Source organism: Zonotrichia albicollis, chromosome 4, assembly GCF_047830755.1.
Source record: "Zonotrichia albicollis isolate bZonAlb1 chromosome 4, bZonAlb1.hap1, whole genome shotgun sequence".
NCBI classification, from domain to species: Eukaryota; Metazoa; Chordata; class Aves; order Passeriformes; family Passerellidae; genus Zonotrichia; species Zonotrichia albicollis.
This window is the reverse complement of record NC_133822.1, coordinates 41,819,782-41,839,259: the sequence shown is the minus strand read 5'-3', so window position 1 is coordinate 41,839,259 and position 19,478 is coordinate 41,819,782. Positions and strand designations below refer to the sequence as shown.

Here is a 19,478-nt window from a genome sequence, read left to right as displayed (position 1 = left end):
TGAAAATATTCAGTGAGGAAAGATTCTCAGAGACAGCATGACTGCTCCCTCTGAAGTCCTCCTGGACTTCTGGGAACAGAACATGACAAGAATACGAGTGCTTTTAGCAAATCCAACACTGAAGGATGCTATTTAGCACAAGGAGTTAAGAAATAAACACTGTGCAGATGGGAGCTGCAGGCAAGCATCTCTCCAGTGACACCTATCATCTATGCTATGGTTTAGTGGTGAACACTGGTTTTGGTTTAATGGTTGGGCTCAATAATTTTGGAGGTCTTTTCCAGCTTCAGTGATTTTATGATCAGCTGCACCTGAGCTGTGAGCATGGTGATGGAGGAGCCAATGCAAGGGCTATGATTCTGTCTGTTTGCCCAACATTATAAAATGGCACGTGGATTTCCTTTGCTACTCCTGGAAATGGGAATAATGCAGGTTATACCTAATTCCCACAGAGGGTTTAGATATCCTGTCCCACCTTCCCAGTACTCTGGTTTCTGAAGAAATGGGGTGGCTGTGGTGGCAGTGAGCCAGTGGTCCCCAGGCAGGTTCTCTACTCCAGCTAATAAATCCTTTGGGAACTGGGCTGGCAGCACAACCTAGTGAGCTGGCGCTTCAGTGGCCTGAAGAAGAGCTGGCCTATGGTTCATACTCCAACGGAGTCACACTGGAGACAGCCTGAGTCTCTCTTTTCTGTCTCAGGAGATGATACTCTCATGTCCCAGCCAGCTCTGTGTGAGCTGATGGGTTTGGGCTTGTGCCCATGGGGACACAGCCACCCTACTTCTGGCTGTGTTGTGCTTCCTACAAGCCAGGAATCCTGGCTGCTTTACACCATCATCCTGAGGGCACTGTTTGTCCCCCAGACAGCTCAGCAGCCTGGACAGTGGGATGGAAACAGATTTGAGACCAGCTGTCATCATTATACCCCTGTAAGAATTAGACAAACTTGTTTATTCTTAGGGGGGCACTTAGAGTACAGGGGAGATTGGACTTTGCATCACTGCATTGACGTGCTGTGACTGGTACTGTGGCAGCAGCCAACTCCCACATGGGGATGGACTCTTCCCATCTTCATTTCTTAATCAGACAGAAGCAAAGATGCAAAGAAAAATATAAAATTATTTATTAGGGTATGTTATACCAGTGTTTAAAAACAATGCAGCAAAAACTACAAATAGCATAGAACTTTATCCCCATGTATTTTGGATAAGATTTTATGGTAACACAGGAACAGTTTCCTAGGGATTTGACATAGAAAGAGCATCTTATGGCCTTTTCAGGTATGAAATTGAGAACATTTTCAAGGTTTGTTGGCAGTGCAAATGGCAAATTACTGTGGACTAGATGAAGTGATGCTGCCACAAGTGGGAAGCGACAGATGAGGAGGCAACAACAGCTCTCAGGGTGCAGACAGAGACACTCCATGGCAGCACAGGACAGATGTAGTTTGTTCAGTCCAAAATTGCTGGTAAGAGTCACCACTGAGTGAGATAAAGCTGAACTGATTACTGAGTGTCTAGTCCTTTTCTCATAGTCTGAATCTGTACATCATAGCACCAGGTTAAATCATATCTGTTAGGAATGGACACAAATTAGAGCTCAGAAGTGCAGATAAGTGGGGAATCATATGTTAATGAGATAAAAATTGTATTCTTCCTCCCAAATACAAGTGGACTATTTAAAGAGGAGAATTTTCCTTGGGGGAAAGGCCATTTCTGAGAGTTTTTTCCATTGTTTTTCAGCATCATTTCAGCCCAGACAAGGAAGCCAAGCTACCAGGAACAGGGCAATATCACCTGTGAGTGATGCAAAAGCAGCTGGAGAAGAAGAAAATCAGGGATTAGTTGCTGTGGCCAATAACTGAGGAGAAAATAACTGAGGAGAAAATAAATATAAGGACAAGTGAAGAAAATTGTTAGTAAGGGACAGAAAATGCCAGGCCTTTCCATGGTCCACTGACTCCCTTGCCAAGCAGCTTTGTCCTGCTGCAGGAGGACAATCCTGGACAGAGAGCCATGGAAGGCATTTCAAGAGCAGAGTACATTTGATGCCAGTACTTCATCTCCAGACCTTGGTGGAGGAAAAGAAGCAGAGAGAGTCTTGATGGGTAGACGCAAGCATAGATGGGATGTTCTTTCATCACGCTTTTTTGTGGTGTAGCACCTGGGCTGAACACATTTGTTTGTATTGCACTGCATGCTGTGTGAGTGCTTAGCAGACATAGACAGGTATTTGAAAACAAGGTATTCATCCGAAGATCAGGAGCAGAACGACCTAAATGTGATCACAAATAAGATTTAGTATTGCATTGCAGCAAAGAAGGAGTTTGAACATGTTGGCCGCTGGCTTCATGCACTGTGGCAAGGACCTACACACCAATGTTTTATATAACATCCTAACAAGTGTCTGTGAAGAGCCCTGGGGTGCAGAAAGGGTTGGCTAGCCCTCTAACACATTGCGTTGGAATTTAGGGAGTGAGGGACCTGAATTTGGCTTGGACCAACCAGCAGCAGTTCAAACCTTGTCAATTGTGCCAGGCTACACACCTGAGCAGACTTAGCTTGAGCAAAGTACTGCACTGGGGCTACCACAGCCTGGACAGCCTTTGCTGGTGGGACTTTCTGGAGAGAGTGGAAAAGTACTGAGCTGGACAAGCAGGGCAAGCAAGGAGGAGACATTGAAGACTATTCTGTAAAGAACCCAACTATGGCAAAGTGCCTGGAAATAAGCTTCCTGAGAGCAAACTGTTGCACCTGAAATGCTGTGCTGTGATATGGAGTCGATGATTATTGACTTTGCAGGTGAATGACCAAAGTGCCAGCATGAGAAAATGAGCTCTTGGTTTGCCAGAGAGATATTTGTTAAGCTTTCATGTGTTGAGCAACAGGAATGCAAGACCTCTTTCAGTGTGGAGACAAGAGACATCAGAGAAGTAGGAGTACTCATCTGAATTAAAAATCAATTTTTGCTGTACTGGTATTCCTGGCAGGTTACACCTGCTTCCCACCCCATGCCTTGCTGCCACTCTGTCTGGAGCAACGTGCTCTTAACAATAGCTGGTGGCTGGAAGGTACAGCGTGTGCTGCATGCTCATTTCCCCTTCCTCCCACCCTGATTGTTATTGCAGCAGTTGGGAGCAAGAAGGGCTCTTTAACACCATTAAGCTGTGAGAAACCATGACAGTGAGGACCTGACTTCATGCAATATGAAGAAAAATATTTAAATAGAGAAGATGCCTTCCTGTAAGTACTTTGTACTGTAAAGTGTATGTATACACACAAACACTCACATGCACATGCATCCGGGAGGAGCTGTGTGTCCGTGGGAGGAAATCCTGCCTGCACCACTCAGTGAACAAATTCCCACTGCCCCTGGCAGAGCAAAGCTTCATTCCCACTGCCCCTGGCACAGCAAGGCTTCATTCCCACTGCCCCTGGCGCAGCAAAGCTTCATTCCCACTGCCCCTGGCACAGCAAGGCTTCATTCCCACTGTCCCTGGCAGAGCAAAGCTTCAGCATCTCTCTGTGCATGGGGTGCTGCTCCCTTGTGCCAGCAGCGCTCAGGCAGGCGCACTGTGAGCCCCTTACTCACTCCCTGCAGGACTGGGGATGGCCCCTGGGCCCTGCTGGCAGGGCTCTGGAGCACACTGAGGGCCTGTGCTCCAGGCAAGGCCGCTCTGCAGGCCCTGCTGGCACAGCTGCCTGACTCACACCTGGGCTGGGGCAGCTTTGCCTGCCCACAGGCCACGGGAGCTCTGCCAGGAGTGACCCTGCCCACCTCAAGGGCCTGGTGGGGTCTTTGGTTGCCTGCTTGGTTTTGGCTTGGGGACTCTCTCTTTGGGTTTTTTTTCCTCTCGTAGTCTGTCTTTTAACATGTGTTAGGATTAATCTAAAAGTTGGTGAAATGCCTTCATTTAGTCTGTTCCCAAAATAGGTAGAACAGTTTTTGAGGGTCAATTAGAAAGGCCAACAAGCCTTTGGATAATCCAGACACTACGTTCACTGATTTCATCTAGTTTATTTTACCCTTGAGTCTGCCTTTGGGGAGGCAGAAATTCAAGAAACTACAACCTACAACTGACTTTAGTGGTTACTGTCTTGAAAACTACTATTTTAAGGTTGATTATAATTCTGTTCCAGTGAATTGTCTTCAACTGTTTTGAATTTGTGCAGCTCTAAGCATATTTCAGTGATAATATAGATGGAAATTTAAGATACCAGCATAATGAATATAAATCTGGGTTTCCTTAGGTACTATTTGGAGATGCAGTAAAAGCAATTTAGGGCACCAAGATTTGAAGAACCGCTTTAGTATGTTTAGCTACAGTGTGCCAAAACTTAAGTGGCTATTTTCACCCTAATCCCTGCATGCAGTGAGCCAGCCACCTGATTTTAGCAACAGAAAATGAGTGTTCATAACTATCATTTTCTAATAGCTGGATTCTCATTTTTTTGGCCTTCTCTTGCACCACAGGTATCACTAACCAGCATCACTATTGAGTGACCAGCACTTAGCTGCCACCTTCATCCTGACTGCCCACTCCAGCTCTTGGAGCGTGGAATTAGGGGGCTCCCAAAATCAGAGCTGTGATTCCTGCAGGCAAGCATTATGTATCCGCGTCTGGGACCAGATCTGGGGCAGTATGCCAAGCTCTTTTGTGAATTTGGCCTAAACTGTAATTACCATGACTGATGGCTGCCCGCTGCTGAAAATCTGCTGCAGTGTTACGGGTGCTGAACATTTGGACAATCCCAAAATAAAGGCCAGCCAGTCAGTGCAGTGCTGCCTTCGTTTGAGGGTGACATGAAGGACAGCAGGACAGGGGCCAGAGCTGCTTGTAAAGGAAAGCAAAAATGTGTTCAGAGTAAGAGGCACTCTTTGTTCAAGATTTCAAATATCTGGTGAAACTGAGCCAAAACAGGAATATTACTGAAAAATGTCAAGCATACCTATTTTTGTGTAACAAGTATAAAGTACCAAATCACTTCCACAATAATGGAACCTCCTTTTAAGACTAGCATGTCCTCAGTTTCTGTGGAAGAGCTTTGAACCAAGAACCTTCCAGTTGCTCTAGACAAACACTTCCATGTGGAGCTGTGTTCCTTGGCCATGCTCTGCATTTCACCAGGAACATTGCTGGGAAATTTGCAAGCTGATGAAGAAGAAAAAATGCAGAACTGCTGTGGAGCTCTTAGTGAGTGAAATTCATTATAATTTAATGATTTTTTTCCATTCATTTTAAAGATGTGCATGAACTACTTCAGAATGTAATTATCTGTTTTTTTTTTTTTTTTTTTCATATTCTATACACTGTCCCCTTGGCACACCCTATATAGGGAAGTTTGTACTGGATAACACATAAAGGACTGTGGTAACCATGCTATAAAGATGAAATTGCAGACATTGCCACAGTACCTACAAATTATATTCTATCAAATTTACCTTCAAACAGTAATGACAGCTGCCCCCAAGCATGTCTGGATGACCCCACATGTGTTAGCCATACACTACAATGACACACATGTGTTCCCACACAGCCCATCCTGCACTGGCAGCACAGGTTTCTTTGTTCAGAATCATATTATGCATGTGTTTGTTATTCATGTTTCTGCTCCCCCAGCTTTCCTTTGATGTAAATTTAATACAACTTTTTTTCTTTTTTTGCCTCCGTCATTATTTGAAACAGAAACTCTGGGACAATAGCATCAAATATTGGATATATAGAAAAACATTAGACACCATGTTATACTTTTTCTGCAAGTCTATGCCATAATAAAAAATACCTATTTCTCAAAAGAAAACTAATAGGCTTGACATTTTTCCAGAAGCTACAGACTTAGAGTTTGAGTCAGGCTGTGATGCCATGGCACTGAGGCAGCCACAGTCTATTGCAGAGCCCTTGTGTTGGGGGTGCCAGGAGGAGACTGACTACAACACTGTTAGAGACATTTTGTTTGAAGTGAGCTCTGCTTGTAAGTCCCTTGCAAATCCTATACTGTGCCATACACAGTTTTGGAAAAAGAGTGGAAACTTCACTTATGTGAAGGTTGAGAAAGATGCTTAACTTTAAGCTTTGCATTCCTCTTTAAATGTTTCTGAGCAACACTTTCACCCATGATTAGCTTTCAGAGTGTATGAAGATCATGCTACTCTGTACTTAACCTTTAAACAAAATTTCTGTGATTGCTGGCCCTGGTTCCCAAAGCGACTGTGAGAAATGAACAGGACAGATGGTAGCAGCCTTCCCCAGTGGATGCTACAGAATATTTCTGTAATGATTTAAAGGCATGCTAAACAATAGCTTGTTCACATTCAAATGCAGAGCATCTCAAGATGCTTCATGAGACAGAGGAGAGAGCTGAAATTGCTTTTGCGGTGATGCTGGGCACAATTAAAGGCTTATGTCTGAACCTTACATCTATCAAACTAGTGTACAACAAGGGAAACAGCTCCCCAAGTAGCTTTTAACAAAACACTAAATATACTATCATAACAATAAAACCTAACTATCCAGCTGCTGGAGAATTATGTACATGTGGTACTGTGTCCATCATGTCTCCTCTCTCCCCTTTAATCCATCCCTTCCTGCTACTGGAAAATAGCAAAGCTCCTCCAAGGAGCAGCTGAAAAGTTTAATAAAAATAAGTCAGAGCTGCTTAATCTGTTTTTGTGATCTGGCTGCACTTTTTCTAAAAATCATGGTTGTTCTTTTGGCAAAGTTCAGTGCAAAGTGAGAGCTTTTAGCATGGCCCCAAAAGAGGGGAGAAAAAAGCCAGTTGCTGTCTTTTCTTTTGACATGGCAAATCAAGGCAAATGTGTAAAGGTATTAGAGCCCCACTGCAGAGCAGGAAGAGGAAAACAAATGACACCACGCCATATGCCCCTAATCCCAATTAAAATGCATTCAAACTCATTTGTCTTCTTCTCAGCTTACCTTTTCCACACCAGTGAACAAGCATGTTTGACAACAGAGTGTGGGAATTTCTAGTTCACTGAGCAGGTTTCCTTTCTCTTTGCTCCTGCATCTACCTGAGGCTGCAACTCCAAACCCTCACCATGTGCTTTAAAGAAAACCCTGTCTCCCCTCACCACACAGCCAGGCATGCACACATTGCCAGGGACTCCAAGGGAGCAAATTGAGAAGCAACAGACCCAGCTCGAGGTCAAACATTGTCAGTGGCCAAGCTGGGCTTTGCAGGAAATCAAATCTTTTAGGCTCCCTGATGATGCTGTGCTTAGCTCAGCACTTTTCCCAGATATGGAGCTTCCTGTGCTTGAGCAGTACAGCAGGAGGAGCATTGAGAAAGTGAGCAGGATTTTCTACCTCCAACAGGCATGGAGAAGCAGGCACAGCAGCCAAGGTACCTTCTCAGTACCATTGCTGAAAAAGGGGGCAGGGGGAAAATGCTGCAGGGTGCTTGGAAGATTGGAAAAGACTTTGGAGTTAGTGGGGATGTGAGTACATGAGAGGAAGGCAGCAAGAGCTACTCATTAGAGGCTGAATGGACAGAGATGGGGAGGGAATGTTAATGTGGCGAATCAATCTGCAAGCACTAAAATTGTTTTGAAAAATGGAAAAGGATGCACTTGCCATTATAAAATCAAATAGGAAGAGCAACAAATACACATGGTCTATAAAACCATTGTTAAATAGATAGCAGAATCTTTTTCTTGGGCAGGAGAACAGGCAACTTCAGCTTTTTCTCATGTCTACTTTTCACAAGGTCCTTCCTTGTGCTCTTCATCTTCCCATTGACATAAAAGCTATTGACTGGACCTATAACCACAGCATTGCTTTTCTTTGTCTCTTGATTTAAACTCTGTTGCTTTCTTCCTTGTAGGGCATCTCAGATCTCAGTGAGAATTCAAAACACTTCCTTATAACTTTGCAGTCTCCAGGTTTTGGGTTTTACATCCCCCTCCTTGCCAGGCTTTTCAGAGCACCATCCCACTGCTTCCTACACAGAGTACAGCTGCCAGGCTGATGATACAAATGCAGAGATAAAATTCTATTCTCAAAAGTTGGCTTAGTAAAACGACTTAAGCATACAGTTCCAGATCGTTTTCTCTGTATGTATTTTCTTTATGCTTTTAGATTCATGGCATTGATCTTTGCCTCTTGAACAGGTAAAGAAATCAACAACACAAGCAGGGTGTTAACCTCCATGCTTGTTCATGCCACAGGGAAAGTGAGCAGTTGGGGAAAATACTAAGCAAGTGCCTCAATAGCTGTTTAGTACAACAAGAGGAAAGAAACAGGACCTAATGGTCCAGAGCCATTTCCTCCCTTTGCCCCAAGCCTGGCTTCTCCCAACACTAAGATCTCCTCAGTCCTCCTCCAGACTTCTCAGGGTCTTGTCCAGTCCCAAGCCTCTCTGTGTTTCTCAGATCTTTCATCTCCTTACTCCAGTCTCATCTCCATGCTGAGCTAGTCTGGGTCCCACTGTAGCTGCATTTGGTCTTGCCTGGCTCATTCACTGTGACAGCTTTCAGTGAGCTGCCTGCCTTTGTGCTCAGAAGAAATGTCTCCTGCACCAGTTATGCATCTTTACGTTTTCTGATGCCAGAAAGGCTAAAGCAAAGGTCTAAAGGGGGAGGTCATGTATTATCTTATTCCTTCAAAAGGCAGAGAATTTCTAGAAAAATTCATCCTGAAAAGGATGACTAGCATGGAAAATTTAATTCAAATTTTGCAAAATGTATGCAAACAGCCTCTTGCAAGAAGAAATGCAGGAAAGGATGGCTATTTGTGGCACACCGAGTCTGTGATTGAATTATATGAGCTTTTGTCCACTGCTTTCCTAACCAGGAATAGGAGCTCCCAAATGAGTTAAGTGATTCTCTATGTCAAGCCATATTAGTGCTGTATGAACTGTAATATTTATTTAAAATCCTCTTACAGACAAGATTCAAACTGGATTCCATAGCTGTTGCAAACAAGATCATTATTATACACCTTGTTATACCATGACAGCTGGCAGAAGTGAGCTTGATAATTCACATGCAACTTTGAAAATGTGGCTACACTTCTGTCACCCACCAGAACTTCTTAATGGCTGCTTGGACAGACCTCTACTGAACAGGATTAGTCCTGATGCTCCAGGCCAATGGAAAGAAATACCTGAAGATGAGGTAGGTTTCTCTGGCATATGCTGAGGTTATGCCCATGGTCACTTTTTGCTGTGTGACTGTGAGGATCATGCTGGCTCTGTCATGTGAGGTAACCATGAGATAAATCTGCAAGAAGGCACAACATTTTGAGGTTGCCTCATGATATTCAGGGTTTGACCGGCCCATTGTTTATACAGCATTAATACCAAATTGATGCTTTTGGGAAACTCCACCCATGAGTGATGTAGAAAATTTCCTGATATGCCCAACAAGATTTCAGCCAAGGGCAGTAATTGAAGGTTGCAAAATATTTTTTCAGAGGAAAAGGATGGGAGAGAATAGAGGATGAAAACACAGAGCAGAAGAGATAAGCAAAGAACTGATGGACTCTGGAAGAATGGAAATACAGGCATGACAAAATTAGTGCAGAAGGAGGCAGAGCTTGTCAGTCCATTTGTGAGGACTGTACAACCATATTACGAGAGGCTGCATTTAAGCAGAATGGGGTTTATCTTTTTCCTCTCCCTATCTCTCTCTGCCTGCATTCAGCCTCTGCTGGCATTGTCTCTTCCTCTCACACCCTGAAAACTTGAAGCCTCTTCTCCTTGGAAGTTTCAAGGTCTGGCAGGACTTACAACATTGCCTAGAAAACTGCACAGGAGGACATAACTTTCTTTCCCAATTCTTTCTATAGCTCCTGGTCATGCTTTGACAGCAATATAAGGCTGATCTTGTTGGCTGTGCCAGCCTCTTGAGCAATCTACATTTGGATGTAATGGGTCACTGATTGAGAAACTAAAACTAAAAGGTCTGGAAAAAATGATACACTCTAATGCTTAAAGAGAATATTGAAATGATGCTTGCAGCTGGATTTTGTTGCTTGATAACACCAAGCCCAACCCAACTTCAGAGGTTAAATCATCAGATCTTCTTGATGTTGACCAAATGTTCTCCTCAGTCAAATGCTTTTCAAAGCCAAGGTAACCCAGGTACACAGACACACTCAACATACTGATGCTTATGAACTGAATTTAAAAAACAGATATAGGATGTTGTTAGAGGTTAAGAGTTTGGAGTACAAAGGCAGATAAAAGTGACTGCCTATGACATGAGCCCTGAGGTGGAAGGGAAGTTATCTGCCTTCCACATCTTGCTTCACCCATTGAGCCCCCAGGATCCCAACACATGCCTGCACAAGGCCCTGTCCTCAGATAACCCCACATTAAAGAGAAGGAATGAAACATCCAACACCCCCAGGTGATTCAGACTGAAGCTCACAGAAATATCTCTGGCTCCAAGGGAAGATGGAGCAGATATAAACCAGGGAGCAGCAGCCAAACCACCAGCAGCTGGCCACCGAGGTGGCTTTCAAGAATATATCTCTGTGTCCCAAGAAACCACCTCACATCCACAATTCCAGCAGCCAGAGTGACCAGAAGACAGTCAGCCTCTGTCCCAGAAACTGGCCTGGAAGTGAGTGAAGGAGACAGTGCTGAAGGACACTGCTAGCATGAAGAAACCACAAGGCAAGTGGGCATTTTAGAAAATAGAAGAGACAATATTGGCACTGGGAGGTCTCCTGAAAATGCTCAGAAATGAAGCTCAGTGTGATATGAAAAATATTTCTCTTCCAAGGCATTTTAACTGGAGCAGCTTCTCGGGAAGGGAGGAAAGCTGCCCTGGGTCTCCCACATAATAAAACATGCGACAGGGCTATGCAAGGTCCTTACTTATCAAAATGTCTAATTCAAGACAACCAGAAAAAGCCAAGCAGAGCCAATGTGTATTTCTGTCAAGACCTTTCCCCTCTAATTAAAAAAAAAAAAAAAAAAGTCAAAAAATAAGTAAAAGAAGTCAGGAAGAATGGCAGGTTCAGTCCAGAGCCATCCTGGAGCCGTGGAGCCTGGAGAGCTGCCAGGCAAGCTGGCAGGAAGTCAGGCGGGCTTGTGATGGAAACCTGCCCTGTGTTTCATCGGAAGTGCATTCAAACAGAGACGCTTCTGCAAAACATTTTGCTTACGACAAATTGGCATTCTCTGACAAAAACCTGGGCTGACAGAAACCTCCCAGCCCCTGCTCCTGATGGCATAATCCTTCCTTACATAATAAAAAAGGAAAAGAAAAAAAAGAAGGAAGAGGAAAAAAACTGGGTGTGCCATAGCTAACATTAACAGGCTACATTATATATAGTTTTGTAAGTGACTCCTTACATGGAGCAAATCTTAAAAATGAGCTCTTGAGCATTTCAGTCTGATCTTCCACAAGTGCTGAAGGCTCAGATTTGTTACCCTACAATGTACACAAACACAGAAGTAACGGTGAGTTTTGGGTGAAGATGGAGCAATTTTATTTTATCCATCATCTTTCCCTTCTGAATAGGATTTTTCAGATATTACGGGTTGTTAGTTATTAATTCCTCCTTGTTCCTACCAAGTCCATTAGATAAGAAAATATTGATAACTTCTCCCCCAAATACATATTCTGTAACAAGGACATAACTCTCTCACTTTGAAATTTCTAACTAGAGCATTTAGAGAAAAGAGAGAAATGTAGAAAATATATACACAACTTGGGTTACCTGGCTGGTTGACAGCATTTTTCTTCTTCAAATAAAAAAAGACAAGATGAGGCATATTTCCTCTTTTACGGTTTTGAGTGATACTGGAAGCCTCTCTTGATCTAGCATCTCTTCTAAAGGAGAACCCAAAAGGTGTAGGAGAAGGTCTGCATAGAAACTGGGGACCTAGTCCTACATTCTCTTCATTAACCTGAGAACCAGAGCCAGACCTAGGAGGGTCTAATTCAGATAGCTGTGAGATAAATAGCACAGTACCCTTTTAAACTAACCAGAAGCTCAAGTTAGAGACCATATTTGTTTTTCGCGTACTGTTAATGGAAACAGACATCAGCTGCAATTCAAACTTTCTTTCTTTGCCCCACAGGTATGTAAACACAGTGCACAAGATTAAGACATTTGCAGCATGTAAATTCAATCACGTGAGAAGTCCCACTGATTTCAGGCAGTGACTTCCTATTGAGTCAGCAAAGCCCTTCTGCCTGTGTGTGATTTTAAGGTGACTAATCTCCCTGGCTGTGGGGAGGGGCATTGGCAGGATGTCCTGCGACCCTGGCCCCCAGCACACGCCCTGGCTGTGTCCTGCCTTTGGTCTGGGACAAGATCCGTGTGACCAGATGCTGTGCTCTCATCCCTGTGTCCAGAGGCAGCAAGAAGTGCACTGTGTTTTGTGAGAGCCTGCAGCTGGGCTGATGGGGGAATGCTCGAGGGGGGCCGTCGCTGCTGCTCCATGGCCAAATGCCCAGCTTCGTGCTGAGTCTTACCCACATGCTGAAAATCTTTGGTAATTTGGAGTGGTACCATATCAGCCCTGGCTCGAAGGAGACTTTCACAACTTCTCTAATGAACCTCTCACAGTCTTTCAATAATGCAGCTATTTATAGGCAAGGTCTATACTGAATAGATTGCAGAAGCTGCACAAAAGCTCACAGTGTTTCAGCAGTGAAGCTGCAGAGAAACATCAGAGCAGACTGAAATCACTCAGTATAGTTACATGCAATCAAATATAATCTACGTTTTGCTTGATTAGACTCACTACTTAACTGAAAAATTAATCACATTTTAACACATTTAGGTAATTTTCTTAGAAGTGAGAGCTGGTTTTGGGAAGTACAAGAATTTTCAAGTCTTAAGATTAAGGGCTAAAGCCTGCTCTTGCTCACAACATCAAATTTTAGGTGTGGCATCAAGTGAAGTTTAACAGAATATCCCCAAGTAGTCAGAGCAGAAATTGGACATTGTCAGAAACCATCACCAACCATCTCATCTTTCTCTTTCAAATTACTCCTTTTAGGCTTTAGCAAATATCCTGGGTCTTGCAGTCCCAGCATGTATCATGAAATGAAAATATTAATCAAAAACTATTCAACCAATGCACTCATGAGAAAGAACTGCTGCTGTTATTTTTATCACCCAAGCCCATTTCATCGTAAATGTTTGTGAGATGTGCAAGATGAAGGCAGCACAAAGCAACAGAACTTTGTGCATATGGCTCACCTGAATCTTCCTTAGAAAAAATCAGAGAAAGAATTTTACTGCCTTGACCTTCCCAGACTTTTGTCTCTCTGACACTTATTCATGAGGTCCCAGTAAAGAGCAGATTTACACAAACATTACATGAGCTTTGCTCATGAATATTATAAATATTTTCCTGAATTTTAAGGGAGAATAGACATTCAATGCAGGTGTTGGAGTAAGCACTGCAGGCCTTTGGCTTTCACTACTGTGGCCAGAAGAGGGTTTAGTGACACCCTTTAGCACAGAGACTCCCAGCTCTTGCTACCTTCTGTGAGCTAAGGTTTTATCTCTATAAAAGGAGCAGGGATTTCCTCTGGGGATTAGGAGGAGATAAAAACCCAAGACAGAGCTACTATCTCATTACATTACAAAGCACAAGTGGATGAAAAAGAGTCAGTGATTGTCTTTCCTTTTTCTCTTTTGGCAATTGTTTCCTCTTTAGTGGCTCTGAAGAGAAATAAGGTCCCTCTTTTTTAGGCAGGTCTCTAAGAACACAGGCCATAGATGGACTTACAAACCTAACTGCTACTGAGAGTTGCAGAATTCTATATTTATATGGCATTGACACTCTCAGTATTTCTTCTCAGTTAATTCCTGCTTCTGCAAGTGCACTGAGCAGGTCCTTGCTACAGGCATGGGAAAATCATATAACCCCAACCACCAGCACCCTCATCAATGCCAATGGGCCATCTTGAACTAGATTTTTCTGCACTGGTTTAGACTGTTGATACATCCCAGACAGAGGAATTTCACATCCAGCCCTCCTCAGACTTTGAAGGATGAGTTTAGGCTAGGCATATGGATCCAAACCAAAGTTCCTGGTGCAGTGGACTTGTATGAGTAGCATAGAAATTCCCAGAGACCTCTGAACAGAACTATTAAACCATCCAACAGCAGCTCTTTTAACCCTGATACACCCAGATAGTTGGTTTTTTTCCACCTGCTTCATTAACTTTTGCTTCTGAACTGTGGGAAAATGAAGCAAGGCAAGACAAAGACCTTGACCTGATTGTGTAGCTTCATGGCAGGAAACGTGTTAGTGAAAAAGACAATCTTTCTGCTTTAAGTTTTATTTACAATTACACTGGTGGTACCTTGTCTAAAACTCCTGACTGTCTTAAAAAGAAACAATTTAGAAAGGATGACACATTTTGTCTCATGTAAGGTACCAGTGCTCAACAGTAAAATGCGACATCATTAAACAATCAAAGATTTTATTTTCATATTATTAAGATGTTTAATTGTAGGTACAATATTAAGTTATAAATATGCTCTATGACAGAAAATAAAAGCAGCTTATCACTCACTGACTAATTTAGAAACTCTTTTTTTCTGCTGGATTTAAAATTTCTGGTGAAATTGGTGAGGAGTGCACTCAGCACATCCTGTTAGCTGAGTCAATTGAAATTGCACCTGTTCTTGGATGCAAGTCCTAACAAATGCAACCCATATACATTGTAAAGAAAAGGACTTGTATGCACTTTTTCCAATTAACATCTGCCTTTTGGCAAGTCATTAACCTATTTTCTCACAAAGAAACAGCTTCAATTGTATTATGCATCTGAAGCGTGCAAAAGTCCCTGAGGGGGTACTCTGACAAAAACATACTGTTCCTGGATCCAATGTGAACATACATATTCATTAATTGTTTGGGGCAATGAGTACAGAATTTCTGATTTTTACAAGTCCTACAAGGTAAACGGGTTACATAAACCTATGTCCCTGGAAATAGCCACATCCTGGCCACTGTCACTCAGTAGAAAAATCAAGAGTGGTTTTGTGCTGTGATACGGCAATTAAAATAATTCAGCAACACTGTGAAAAACCTTCCAGGAAGAAAAAAGAACACTACCCTAAAATAGTACTGCATATTTATTTATTTATTTATTTAAAGAGACATAAATAAAGATGGTAAGTTGTATTTTTCAAATCTCTCATTCTATATGGATGTGTTCAGGACATCCTAAAACGGCAATGAGAACCTATTCTACCAACCTTTTTTCCAGCTAAAAGATTAATATGACCAAAATTTAAAGCTACAGATTTAGATTTCTCACCATGAAGATGATAATGAAAAAACTAATGATTATCTTACATAAAAGCAAGAAACAACAATCCCCCAAGGACAAGGGAATTGTTTAGATGCATTCACCTCTGGGAACTGGTTTTCAAAAATCCTAAATTTATAAAAAATATATCAATATCAAAAAGTGAATGCTGAAGTAACAATTGGTAGCATTTCTTTCAATTTGGAAGAGCGTTTTTAGTTTGAAATGTCTGCTGAAATACGTTGCAATGAGCTGCTGAGCTGCTGCAGAATGCTTTGACACTTGAGGAATTTGAAACTGAGTTTCTCCAGAGACAGTCTCCCAGCAACAACTATTGCTGCCACCACCTTCTCTCCCTCAACACACAAACCTTGGGGATCTACTACATGTCATTATTTTAAGAAGTAATTGAGCCATTTTTGCAGTAGCAGGCCTGAAAGCTGGAAGCAGTCTTTCTCCAGCAGGGGGGCCTATTTATATTTAGTATCAGAGGGATAATTTAGCCTGAGGGAAACTGTACTGCATCAGGTACATTGTTCAGCTTCTTTAGAACAAGTTTGGGCTACCAGTACTTCAATGCAGTCTCCAATACAAATCTAATTTTCATAATTATAAGATCCATGCAATTATTTTTTCACAAAGTGCAAAAGCACAACTAAGACTAAACAGCAGTCATTTTCCTCTAGTTTTGTAATTCAAATTAGTCAAATCACCAATAACTTGACAGAGTACAAACCCTAGAGTAAGTGCTTCTGACAGTTTAACAGCCTTGGCAGGTGCTTTTAAAGGAAGTATTTCTGTTCCAAAACCTTATTACAAGTTATATGGATGAAGAGAATAAGAGAACTAGCCCACATCAATGCTTTTTGAAAAGAAACATGTTAGATGGTTGTGGCTGTGTTTTAGGAAAGCCATCACACCTTGAGGAAAATACATCCATCATGTTTTCAACCAACCATGACCAGACATCCTCCCAAGTGTCCTCATGCTGAGTTTCAGTATCAGCAGACCACCCAACAGAATGACAATAACATGTCTTAATTTGGGAATGTTATGTTGGCTCACCAGATGCACAAACAACGGAGGAATAAACTGGATTAAGTAGTAAATGCTCCAGATAATAGGTACTGAAAAGGTAGAGGGATTAGAGACAGGAGCTAAGGCAGAAGGGAAAAATGCAGTAGAGATTTTATTTCAAAATATGGAAGTAAAATAAATATCCACATCTTATTGATTAAATAATCCTGAAAAAAACTTAAAAGAAAAATCTGCAGATTTAAGACATATATATATATATAGTCCACCAAGAGATAACAGGAAATAAGCAAAAATTTTAATAGCTACGTGGTTTTGTCTCTTCTAATGGAGACAAGAAAAAGCAAAAACCACAAAAGTATTTGCAAATTCATAAAGTGAAGTACATATGATCCAAAAGACAACATTTATATAACTTTGTGTTATGTAGTAGTATAAACAATTGCATAATCAAAGGTCAGGCTGGAATACATTTGACCATCCTCTGACAAAAATCTGTGGCCAGGATGCTGCCTAGAAACAGTTACATCCAAAAATTTTATAAGAGATTACTTCTTTGCCATAACCAGCAGAACTCAAGACTGAGCTGCAAATATTGAGTACCTATTGGTAAAAATCAGAGTTAACAAAGGAAGTGAGATGATGTCTGGCGATCTGAAGATGGTTACTGAAAGAGAAAATAAGTTATACAAGAAAAATTGACTTCACATTTCTGTGGCCTGAGCTGCAGTCATATTTACACAGTGAGCTTGTGTACTAAAGTTGAACTCTGCTGATGTAAATGAGGTTCAGCCTGGGAAATGGGCTTTATCTATATAGAGTCAGGTGAGAATTGGATTAAAGTGCTTCCCCATTCCAAGTGTCCTATTTTTCAACAGACATGTAAAGTTACAGAAATGTATGATTACCTAGTTTTGACTGTGGACTTACCACACGTGTTCTGCAATTGACATTTTAAAAAATAGACAAAGAAAATAAATGTTTTCCTTTAAATAAGACCCAAAATCATCTTTCTAAGAATTGCATTTTTATTAAAAATAAAACTCAAATCATCATACACTGCAAAGTTTTTCCTGACTTATGTCAGCATTCACAATGCATTACTTGATCAAGTACATTCACAGCATGCAAAGCTTGAGCACACGTGGACATTCTTATGGGATAAGAATCTTTTGTATTTATGACCTAGATTTTGCAAATTTTTGTGTTTGGTCCAAACATATTCTTCAGAAGTATAAAGCTCATTTTTGTTTTTTATAAATATGAAAAGTGAATTTTGATGGGGATATGATAAGCAGAAGCGTTCAAGTGCATCAAAACTCATGTTTTGCAGCTGGATTCACATAGATGCAATTATAGCTTCAAAGTTAAAGTGACTTAATTCCTGCATTTGTAACTAAAAGTTTTCACACAACATCTTCTTGCAATCATTACTAAAATGTTGAGAAGATAAAGAACAGCACACTATTTTTTGGTAAAACACTTGAGAATATGTAAGGGACAAAGAACACCTGCGGCATTTTTGTATTATGTCTTACTTAATTTAGGTGTTTCAGTAATGTTGTCTTAGCACAAAGAACATTATTTTTAAAAACATCATTGACTGAGTTTAAAAATCTGCAAAGTGGTAATCTGCATAATAACTGCTATTCATCTAAAAATACGTAGTTAGTGGCTTAGCTATATACAAATATCTTGTTAGGTTGAAGTAAGAGTTCTGAAATGTTCAATGAAAATTATTTAGGAAGTTGCAGTTTTGATTGGGTTACACTTCATTAAATAGATAACCAGAATATCTGCTTGCTACCAATGTTTGATTTTTTTTTTTATTTCTTCCATTTTTATTACTTTGATTTGATGTTTCTGCTTATAGCAAAATCCAGGGAAGAAACATTCCTTGTGATTTTATGAAACATACTCATCAACATAGCTCATTTTCGTCTTTTATTAGTTCTGTTTTCCCTTAAGCAACATTTTTTGCTGATCTTTTATGCATTCTTTCAATTTATCTTCTGTACAAGTAAGACGTTCTTCCAGGACTGAAATGGTCTGCATGAAGAAGAGAATAATTTTAATGGAGTTTATATTATTCACACAGTATTATAAAAGTGTGCAACATAAGAAAAGTAATTTTAACTCAACAGGAAAAAATACTATAAGATGGCTTCTCCTTAGCTATTCCACTATTTACAACTGTATTTAAAAATTAAGGCTTTGCCTCCATGTAGATTGTCTAAAGGCCTTTTGTTTTCACAAAACGTTTTCACTGAGAAAGAGAAATTCATGCACGTATAATGTAAAGTACTCTGAAATACTATGTGAAAGTTGCATCCATATTCCAATAGAAAAACAGCCATCCCTGTGACCACAAATGATATCTTTAAAAAACTAAAAGAAACTTTTAAGGCATCCCCAAGAACAGGAAGTGAGAAAAAAAATATACTATTAAAAGGCATTTATTCTCCATGATACTATCTTCAGCAGAAGAAGTAGGTTTTTGGACCCAGGCTGGCAGTTTCTTTTACAACTTACTACACAATTAATTTCCACCTCATGACTGGACTCCATATTTCTGAAAAACTGTTTCTTCCTATTTAACATATATATTGCAAAAGAATGCAGGAAAAAAACCCCTTAGCTGCTCCATTTTGAAGTGATTTAATGTCAATATATTACAGACTACAAAGAAGTTTCTGAAGATATAAGCTAAATCTGGACTAAAAAAATGTATTGAGCATTTGCAAACAAGCGACTCAGAGTCACTGACTGAGACTGAGAATTTGTGCAGTTTCATTGGCACAAGGACTTACTGCACTGCTTGGATTCCTACCTAAGGCAACACCTCACACACTAAGTTGGGAAAGGGATTTAATTGTACATTGCCAATTTACTTTGTTCATCCCTTGCTAGTGCATGATTGTTCCAGCTGGAATGTCTGCTAAATAACTGGCTTCTGACTAAACTACCCAGATCTCATTACTGAAAAACAGTGATCTCTTCAGCCAGAGTTAAAAATACAGCAGCAATCTTCATGGTTGTGTACCAGGAAGCTTTCACTTTGGCAAACCCAATACATGCAATCAATATCTTCTGAAAGGAAAACACCAAAACAGTCACTTGACTATATAACTATTCAAAATAACCCCATAGTCTTCAATGTTCTGATTTATGAACATGACTCCAGGCTACTG

At 41.0% G+C, this 19,478-nt stretch overlaps 1 protein-coding gene across 1 annotated transcript in view; it reads right to left on the bottom strand.

Annotated features, from left to right (window-relative positions):
- Positions 1 to 5,270: 5,270 nt before the first annotated feature.
- POC1B (POC1 centriolar protein B) overlaps positions 5,271 to 19,478 on the bottom strand; it is a 56,967-nt gene continuing 42,759 nt past the window's right edge. Inside the window, 1 exon segment of the mRNA XM_074539643.1 lies at positions 5,271 to 18,336. Coding sequence (XP_074395744.1) covers positions 18,235 to 18,336 — 102 coding nt within the window. The 3' untranslated portion in view covers positions 5,271 to 18,234.